Source organism: Erithacus rubecula (assembly GCF_903797595.1).
Source record: "Erithacus rubecula genome assembly, chromosome: 4".
Lineage (NCBI taxonomy): Eukaryota > Metazoa > Chordata > Aves > Passeriformes > Muscicapidae > Erithacus > Erithacus rubecula.
Window position 1 is genome coordinate 36065339 of NC_136686.1, and position 10036 is coordinate 36075374.

The window sequence follows — 10036 nt, forward strand, 5'->3', positions numbered from 1 at the left end:
GATGAAACTTTCACTTCAGTTTACCAAGTTATATAAAAGCCCATCAATCATCAGTTGTTTCAAATATGAAGAAATGAGTGTTTTGTTCTCAAAGGATTGATAAAATCAAAACTGATTTTTTGGGGGAGCACTTGCTAGTGACTGAAGAATGATGTGGCAAGGTTTTGATACTGAGGAGGTTATAGGGGTGGCTTCTGTGAGAAGGTGCCAGAAAGCTTCCTCCATGTCCAACAGATCCAATGCTAGATGGCTCCAGGATGGACCTGACACTGGCCAAGGCTGAGCCCAACAGGCTGCTGATTTAAAAAGGGAAAAAAAAACTAAAATTGCTTGGGCAGGGAAAACAGGAATGGAGAGAGATGTGAGGAACAGCCTTGCAGAACCATGGTTGGTGAGGAAGGAGAACGTGTTCCAGGTGCTGGAGCAGAGATCCACCTGCAGCCCATGTGGAGGACTCACACCTGAGCAAAGGGATACCCAAAGGAGACTGTCATCCTGTGGGAAGCCTGCACTGAAACAAAATCCTACGATAGTACTGGAATAATTAATTTGCTGCTTCTGAGCAGAGGTGGTAGCACTGATGCATTTTTATGTGTTAAAGCAACTTTGGGACTAGAAACTCTTGCCTGTAGATACACAAGTAATTTTAAATCCTGTTTTCAGGAAGTGTTTTCACTGTGCTGATACCAGAGAGACATGCCAAAAATCATTGTAACCAAACTTAAACAACTTGCATACCTTTGTATTTCAACCTCTGCCTTAAATCAGGGTATGCTACTTACAGTTGTTCTTGAAACCCCCAGCTGGACAGAGACAAAAACCATCAAAATAAAAAACTGCATATTTTATTTTTAGCTTTAAAGATGCATCTCTAAACAATCAGTAGGAAAAAAAAAAAAAGTAAAAAAAGTAAACACCAGCATTTTGTAACTAATACAAGACTGAATACAAAGTTTTCATACACGACTCAAATGCAGTTTTTGAAGAAAAAGCAGTCCGGTCTTCAAGACCACTTCCACTTGAAACAAATTGTTAAGTACCCACAGATTTTAGCTATAAAACAAGGATACATTCTTTCTTTTTTCTTCCATTTATGGAGTTGATTGCCACAAACTTCAATCATTTGCCAGTGAAATTCTCACAGTCTCAGTTACAGAACTGAAGAGAACTCATACAATTCCATGACTGAAGTCTTCCCATTTTCAGTACACACTAAAGTCAGCACTTGTCACATATCTTTAGACTGATCATCTTCTTCAAGTTTTCTGATTTCACTCTTTAAACAGTTGATGGTTTCACGACTTGCTTTTAGCCTTTCTTTCAGCTCAGCAATTTCAAAACTAGTCTTCTTTTTGGCAGCTTCGAGCTTCTCCCTGGTTTTCACTTCAAGATCTGCAACTGTGGGGGTGACAAAGAAAAATATGTATTTTAAGTACCATGAAATTTGCCTTTTTTAAAAAATTGAAACAGTAATTTGGATAGATGTGTCCTGAAAAAAAGCCTGTTACTGCTGGCTTTAGAGATTCAATGGTTGTAATCAAAATGATATCCACATAACAATCCGGATTTAAAAAAAAAAAAAGCATTTTGCAGCCTCATTCAGCCCTCAGCCCAACAGTTTTGTAGATAGTTATACAATTCATAAAATAATTTTCTAGGTTTTTTTTAAAGATTAGGTGAGGAAAATAAAACCTGACATGGTGACATCAAATACATGGGGAATTACAGAGAACTATGAATACGTGTCACTCACTGACAGCACATGAGGCCACGGGAACAAACTGAAACACGGGAGGCTCCCTGTGAACATCAGGAAACTTCTACTGTGAAAATGACCCAGTGGTGGCACAGGTTACCCAGAGGGGCTGTGGAATCCCCATCCTTGGACACATTTAGAAGCCATCTGGACACATCCTGGAGAACCAGCTGTAGGTGGCCCTGCTAGGGGCAGGGGGTGGACAAGATGCATCCAGAAGTCCCTTCAAGCCTCCACCATTCTGTAGTTCCTTCTCCATGTACTCTAACCATTTTTTAAGTCTCACTGGAGTTTAATTCTAGGTATCTGAAAGTTTTGGTTATGCTGCCCTGCTTTTATGAATATCTGACATCAAGTATCCTACTTTTTATTATTTTTTCCATGCTCAACTCTTAGGACAAAGATGGTAAAGCCAACAAGTCTATGAAGGCTGTGGAGACCACTCATATTCCTGTAACTGTGGGCAATGGCAAATATTATCTGCTTCATTAGCACATTTTAAGGAAATATTTATACAAAGAAACCACTGCCTACTGAAAGTTTCTACCTACTCTGGAGAAATATACAAAAATTTTAAATAAATAAAGTTTAAATTTGGATGTTTTGATAAATCATATTATTATACAATTTGCAAACAAAAACTGTAACATGCAAAATAACAAAAATATACCTCAAGACTGGCTGAACTGAGGCAGAAAATATATTAAGCTCATAGCCAAGCAAACATAAAGCAAATAAGAACCCTAACTTTGATGGGCTTCAAACTCATAATCACTTGCCACTCTTAGCTCTAGGTGTCTGCTGTCCAAAAAATAGCTGACATTTGTTGTCATGTGAACATAAGGTCAGGTGAGGTGGACTACAATGGATTCAAGTTGGTAATTAAAAGGGCAGGATTTTGACTCAATAAATACTACATCTTCTACTCTCAGAAAGAAAATAAGAGATGAAATACAGAACAGAAATAATCACTAAATGCATTACAACTTATGAACCAATGGATCTTAGATCCCTTAATATTTTTGCTTATATTTGGAGACAAATTGGATAAAAAAGACACAAAAACCATTACATTGTACTGAAGAAGTATGTTATGAAATTGGCAACAGTTAAAGAAGTAGAAGGGAAAAAGAGCTTTCAGACACTTCTCTTTATCCACAAAGCATCACTAACTGTTCACTAACACATTCAAGTGTGACCTTTGCTTGCAGTGCTGAAAAGAACTGTACCACAGGGTGGTCTTAATTTATTCTGTTTTAATTAATTTCAAAGTTGCCAGACTAGGTGTAGGTTATACCATCACTTTTCACAAAGTAATTCCTAATTCCTTTTTTTTTAGCAGCCATAGGAATAAGAAAATCTTAGAAGTTTTCAGGTAAGCATTAACACATTTGCAAAAGCTGAAGTTAAATCTAATGCAAAATTACACTTTTTGCAGCATCCAAACCCACTGTACTGTCACAGCCCAGAAAAAAAAACACATTAAAAGCAAATCCAACTATTGCTATTTCTAAAATTAAAATATTTTGATTTTCAACTTACACTCTGTTTCATGTTTATAAGCACCTAGCGTTAGTTGACGAGACGTTGTTAACAGCTGCTGCATCATTGCAGTAGGATCTTGAAATATCTAATGAAGGAGAAAAACACATGGCATCACTAATTCACTTCAAAATAAACTGAGGATTACATTAAGAATGTTCATACCATTTCATCATAGAATTCAGAAACTACAGTTTTCTTCCCCAGGATGGCATTGGTATCCGACTGAAAAAGCTTCAGCAAGTGATATAAAGTTACCTATGCAAAGACAGAATTTTATTAGCTTGAAAATTGTAGGGAAATAGAAATCTTGTTCTAGGTGTCAATGAATAGTATTTGTTCCTACAAAATGATTGTATAGCATTTAAAAATGTTTTAGGAATGTAAATATAAATGTCATACAGCTTCAGCAGAATTACTTTAAATTTAACATTACCTGTTAAAATATGCCAACTATCCAAAGCCTCTTAAAACTAAAGTTTAGTGGTTTAGGAAAGGTATATAAAAAAAATACTAATACCACCTTCTCTGAAAACATTTCCAAATGGGTGATTTAATTCAAACTAACTTCCTCAATTAATCAGTTAGGAAGTCCTTTCTCTGACCTTATCCTCTATTCCTGAGAAAATGAAGCACCAGGAAAGCTGCGAATCGCTTTTCACTGAAATCTCTATGGGGTTACTCTTCCATCCCTGCACTCCAAATGGCAGGGTGGGGAGAGGACTGGAGCCACTGACCACCTGGCCTGTGGCCTGGGAAGAGCACACACAGCCCACATTTCTCCCCTTCCAAACAGGCCCAGGAGCAGTGGTGGAACAGAGCAGTACCTGACTCCCTCTGGGACTTCCTGGAAAGGAAGAACGTGACAGGCTCCAAAACAGCCTTCCAAGAACAGCAGCAAAGAAAAACACCCAACCAACCTTAGGACAGCTTGCTCAAGCTGTGAATGGAATTAATACAAGTCAGGATGCTACTCAGCCCAACGGCAAAGGAAACCCATTGTTACCAATTGCCATGTATTCATGAAAAACATGACATTTAGTTTCACTTCATTTAGCAAAAAAAGGTAAAAAAAGGATTGTTCACGTGACAGAAGGAACTCAAACCTTACAGAAATAAATACCCTTTCCCCCTAAAACAGAGTAATCAAGTTTCCTACCTAAACCTGAATAAACAAACCTACAAGATATGTCTAAAAGAGAGGAATGGAAGAAAGAAATTAATTCCAGTAATTTATCCAACTACAGAGTTGTTTTAACCTGGTCTTCTTAGACAGAGACTTATGCTAGCATAGTAACCCTGTTGTTTTTTGACTGATTTCGATCTGACCAAAAAAAAAAAATTAAAATATTCAAATATCCTAGAACTTAGAAGCTACGTGGAAGAGAAATCTTCAGCGTGTGCTCAACCCAGGTAAGGTGTAATATGTGGTCACATATTAGTAAATGTCAGAGAAGCCAAGCAGAATCATGAATACCAGGAGTGAAGCAAACAAAGAGGAAAATGTGACCAATCCTTAAAATAATTTTCTACAAGAAAAGAATTTTATTACTTCCATGGCCAATGAGACTTATTTTGACCAGCAATTTCTTGGAGCTGTAGGCCACTACAATTAATGATTTAGGTTTTGTTAAAAGTTCAATATACTTACAGGTCTTTCATTTGGATCAATGAAAAATATCTTAATGATTATTTCAAATTCACCCCAGCCTGTTTCGGTGATTTCATACGGTGGTTTGGTAACAACTGCAACATGTAACATAGAAGAGTTAATCCCATGATAAAGCCAGAACAAAAGCCCAGTTCTAAGAACAACTGCCAAGATGCAAAACCCACCTCTTAAAGGATTACCATAACTTTCATGCAACTTGAATTGAATTTTTTTCACATATGCAGACATGTCCTAAAACAGAAACATTGTTATTTCTGATTATTCAGCACACAAAGCTACTATTCAGTCATGTATTCTACATGCCTACATTCCTTCTGATTTTAAATAGTATTTCTACTGACTTTAAGCACAGAAGGAAAGCAAAACGGCAAATCCAAAAATTAGTTCTGGCACACAGGTCTGTAAGTATTTCGTCCCTGTGAGTGTTCTCCAGTCTTCCCCTAAACTGGAAAGATCACTCCAAAAGACATAAATGGAAGCACGCCTTTCCCATGGTTTTTGGAAACCCACCAGCCCATGTGTTTTCTCTGCTTACAGCACAAAACCCTCCCGCCCTTTCCTCGAATCCCGGCTTTTCAAAGCCGCTCGGCTGGAAAAGCCGTGTAACATCCCGGAGCCCGACCCTTAACACACAAGGCCACATCCACAGGTGCTCTGCACGCTTCCAGGGGTGGCGATTCCCGCTTTCCCAGCCCGCCAGCTCCAAAGCCCGAGCAGCCTCTGGGGAAGCGGCTCTGCCCTACCTCGTTCCGGTACGGCTTCACGTACACCGTCCACTGGTGAGTGTGACCATCCTCCTCTCTCTTCTTCCCGAAATACCGCGCCACGTTCCCGTACACGATGGGCTTCACGATGGTAACGCCCTGCAGGAACACAACACAAGCGGGCACGGCGCGTTCAGAGCGGCGCCGCCGCGGCGCCCCCGCGGCCCGAGCCCCGCCGAGGCCGCACCTTCACCCTGCCGCCGGAGTCAGGCCCGAACTCTGCCATTCTCTTGAACATATTGCCCGGGGGCGCCGCCCGGCCCCGCCGCCCGCGCCCGCCCCGCCCGGCCCCGCCGCCGCTCCCGCCGCCGCCGCCGCCCCGCGACCGCCATCCCCCGCGGCTTCCGGGGCGGGGCGGGGCGGGCAGCGCCGGCCTGCGCCGCCTCAGAGGACGCGGCGGCGGGAGGGACCGTACAGGGCGCCCGTGCCCGGCGCGGGGACATCTCCCGCTGCGCCGGCGTGCCCAAAGCCTCATCCAGCCGGGCCTCGGAACGCTCCCGCTGATGGGGCATCCGCAGCTGCTCTGGCGACCGGTTCCAGCGCCTCTGCACCCTCACAGGGAAGAATTTCTTCCCGAGATCAATTTAAAATCTGCCCTCTTTCTGTTCTAAAGCCATTCCCCCTCGGCCCGTCACTACATGCCTTTGCAGAAGCCCCTGAGGCAGTGGAAGAGTGCTCCGAGGCCTCCCGGAGCCTGCTCCCCTGCAGGCTGAGCGCGGCTGGCTCAGGAGCTGGGGCTGAGGGGCTCTTCCTCTCTGGAGTTGCTCCCTGTCCCAGCTGCACCGCCTGGCCAGCCCGGCTGTCTGTCCCTGTGACGGACTGCACAACTCCCCTCGGCAGCTGCAGCCAGACCCTGCCTGCAAACCATTTTGCAGAGCATCCCCCTCCCGTGAACCTCCCGTGCCTGTGCTGGGACTCCTGGCAGACAAGAACACAGTGAACACCACGCCTAACCCTCTCCCAGAGAGCAAACATTTCCTACCCTGTTCCTTGTATGCACTAGATTGTGTGAACAGCACTGCTCAGCTCTGAAATGTTACAGCTATTTTTATTAAAGCAAGTTGGCAAGACTGGCAGCTGGGTCAGTCTTTTACAAGTGATCAAGCTCTCTCTTCAAAGAAAAAATTTCTGAGGCTAATCTAACTTCCAATTAATAATTGGCTTCTGTAGAAGACTGACTATTCCATGAACAAGATAAACAAGAAGGAGAATGGTGCAGGTCCTGATGTAAAGAAACCTCTACTTCCCTCGTGCTCATGACTCCTCTACACATCTCCCTTTCGGAAGGGTGGGCTCAAACATTTCTGCTTTGGTTTTTAAAGACAGAGGTGTAACCAACCTTTGCTAATTTGTCAGAAAGAGAACAGGATTTAAGAGCATCAAAAACTACCTTCCACCAGACCAGGCTGCTCAGAGTCCCATGCAACTTGGCCTTGAAACTTCCATGAGTGGAGCATCCAGAACTTCCCTGGGCAAACCATTCCAGTACCACCCTCATACTGAAAAATTCCTTCTTAATATCTAATGCATTATCTCCTGTTATAGAAAAAGAACCTGAAAGGCAAATACGCAAGAACAGGGCAAATTGGTGTAAGCACCATGTGCCCTAAAGAAGGCCAGAGCCTCCTTAAACAAATATGCCAAAATAAAGGTAGAGAAAGTATTAACTAACTGTTGCAAATGATTTAGGGGGTTAAGTAAGATGGGAAGGGAAATAACAAGAGGGCAAGCAGTATCTGCACAAAAATGAGATTAATATAATCTAGCCAAGAATAAACTCAGAAAGCAATTTCCTTTTGTAATCCCTGGAGCAATGAGAGGAGCAGGATAGACGTCCTGTAAGAAGTGCAGGAGAAAACACCCCAGACAGGCCCTCTGAGGTTTTAAGATAAATCATAGAAGTTGTCAAATTATGCAGTTGTCTGCCCCAGGACAAGATTGAGCTTCATATTCTAGGCAGCATTTTCCAGTCTTTCTTGCTATTTTGCTTTCTTGTGTCCCTTGCAAGGAAGTATGGAAGGCTAAAACACACCCACACCTTTCCCAACATTTTAAGTATGGTCAATCGTTGAGCTATAGGTTGATAGAAAAAGAAAAAAATTCCTTTTTTAAACCTGATACAAAGATTTGTTCAACAAAAGAATGGTTAAGGGATTTATTATCTGAATATTCACAGGCTTGAATATTATTACCAAGATGGAAGTACATCTAAGAAAAGAAGTGGCAGAACTGGAGAAACTGGGACTGGACATGTGCTCTGTGCCAACTGAAAAAGGAAATCATCTCAAATGGAGAAAACTTCAAGGCAGTCACTCAATTTCAGAGGCAGACTGTGGCTATGAAGGGAAAAACCTTTGTTGGAACATGTGGAATGAGACCAATCTGCATAACAAGATGACATAGGAAAGACTGGAAATGGATGGGATTGTTTGAACTAGACCATGTTAGGCAGGTTCCTGTCTGTAGCAAAGGCCTGGGAGAACATAAGTGCTGAAATCTGCTTCTACCAACCTGTTTTTGGGAGCTGCTGCACATGACCTGCTGTCATGCTGTAACTGTTGGGCCCAGCCTCGGTCCAAGAGTGCAGTTTAGGTGAAGTTATTTTTTCATGTGTCACTTGTGAAAGGAAAGAGCCACGTACAGGGTGCTGCTCCTCAGAGCTGAGCCCACCTGCCACCTGTTCTCAGGTGGCACACACAACACTGGACACTGGCATACACCACAAATAAAGAACAACTTCCAACTGCAGATTCTCAACAAGACTACCAGGCTCCTCAGCATTCCAAGATTTTATTCCAGAATGGTGGGTTTTAATTTTCCTTTTTTTTTTTTTTTTCTTTTTAAATTCGAAAGAGATGGTTACATTTGTATTTGTTGTAAAGGGACTACATACAATCTCACAGCAGCTGACCTTGCAGAAGTGTCACATAAGACTTTCCTCAAACTTCTTCCAATGTTGGAAAGGATGAACTGAGTGGGTGAAGAGGTGGCCTGCTCCAAGAATCAAGTGCATCTGGAGGTAGCACAAACCTGTCTCCAGCAAGGAATGGTATACCACCATCTCTCTCACTAGCCCTAAATCTGTTAACAGACTACTAATTTAATTTGATGGTAATGTGATTTTGGCAAGTTGCTAACTTTTCCCCCCAAATAAAGAGCTGCATTTTTAGAAACCTCTTCTTCGGTAATGTACCCAAGTACCTCACATTTAAAAATCTGAACTAGCTAATGCTGTAATTATAACTCAAAAAAAAGGGGAGATGGTAATGTAGAATTTACCTTTAATTTCTAAATTATTTTTGAGTAAAAGACATAAAAACAAATTAAAATAAATGGAACAGGCAGGAGATAATTGGAATTAAGAGGGCACAGTAGGAATGCTACATGACAAAATAAGTTATCATCCTGTTACTACTGTGAAATTAACACCAAGTAAATTTTCCTGGACTCCTGCTGAGATGGAAGCCAGCCAAGAGATAGCTTTAATCTTACAGAGAATTATACTCACAGAGAAGCTCAAAATACAGAGCTGCTAATAAAATACTGGCCTTCTCTGACTATTCTTATTCTAAGTACACTATGTACTAAAAAAAGAACCCAGCAAACAATTTAGACATAATTTTCAACAGTTTCTTCAGGAGGGTTCTGTTAACTATTCTACACTATTCACCATTTTCAACAGCCTTACACTACAAGTCTTGGAGAAAGTAGGGGCCATGAACCTTCCATCTTGCAAATATTCCAGGCAAAATCACTTTAAAGAAAGTGAGAACTGCAGTTTTAATTACATATAGGCTCCAATTAACTTTCTGAGGTGGGAGCTCAAGTCCCTTACAACTCAACCCATGAATAAGGATTCTGTTTGGCATGAATGGTCTCTGTTTCTATCCCCTCCCACCAGTGTGGAGCTATAACACATCCAAGCAGAGCCATGCATTTTTTAACAGCAGCACAGACTGCAGATTGTAAAAGGTGGCAAAAGCTGCCTGTCACAAGAAGTAATAAATGGCTAACAGGGAAATGAGACACCAGTGAACCTCAGAAATCAGTTTTAAGAGTAGCCATTCTGAAATGCATTAACTCCATAGAGTTTACTGCTCCTTCAGAGGCAAATGTTGCCTGTTTCACAGGGGAACCCACTCATCTTCAGATACCACTATAGGCAACATTTTATCTACCTGCAATCACAATATATTTTTCCTGTGTCTGAGGTTTCTAAGCCTTAAAGTATTTCAGTACCAGTGTATCATATAGGGAAACACAGACAGGAATTTATGAGCAGTGCACTCAAAGGCATTCAGA

At 41.8% G+C, this 10036-nt stretch overlaps 1 protein-coding gene across 1 annotated transcript; it reads right to left on the reverse strand.

Annotated features, from left to right (window-relative positions):
• Positions 1–825: 825 nt before the first annotated feature.
• YEATS4 (YEATS domain containing 4) lies at positions 826–6073 on the reverse strand. The gene is made up of 7 exons (XM_079305245.1): positions 5922–6073; positions 5714–5833; positions 5135–5201; positions 4950–5044; positions 3464–3556; positions 3299–3386; positions 826–1398 (listed from the first exon to the last, which is right to left on the reverse strand). The coding sequence occupies exons 1-7, from the start codon at positions 5970–5972 to the stop codon at positions 1229–1231; spliced, it is 684 nt and encodes a 227-aa protein (XP_079161371.1). The 5' UTR covers positions 5973–6073; the 3' UTR covers positions 826–1228.
• Between the last annotated feature and the right edge of the window lie 3963 nt (positions 6074–10036).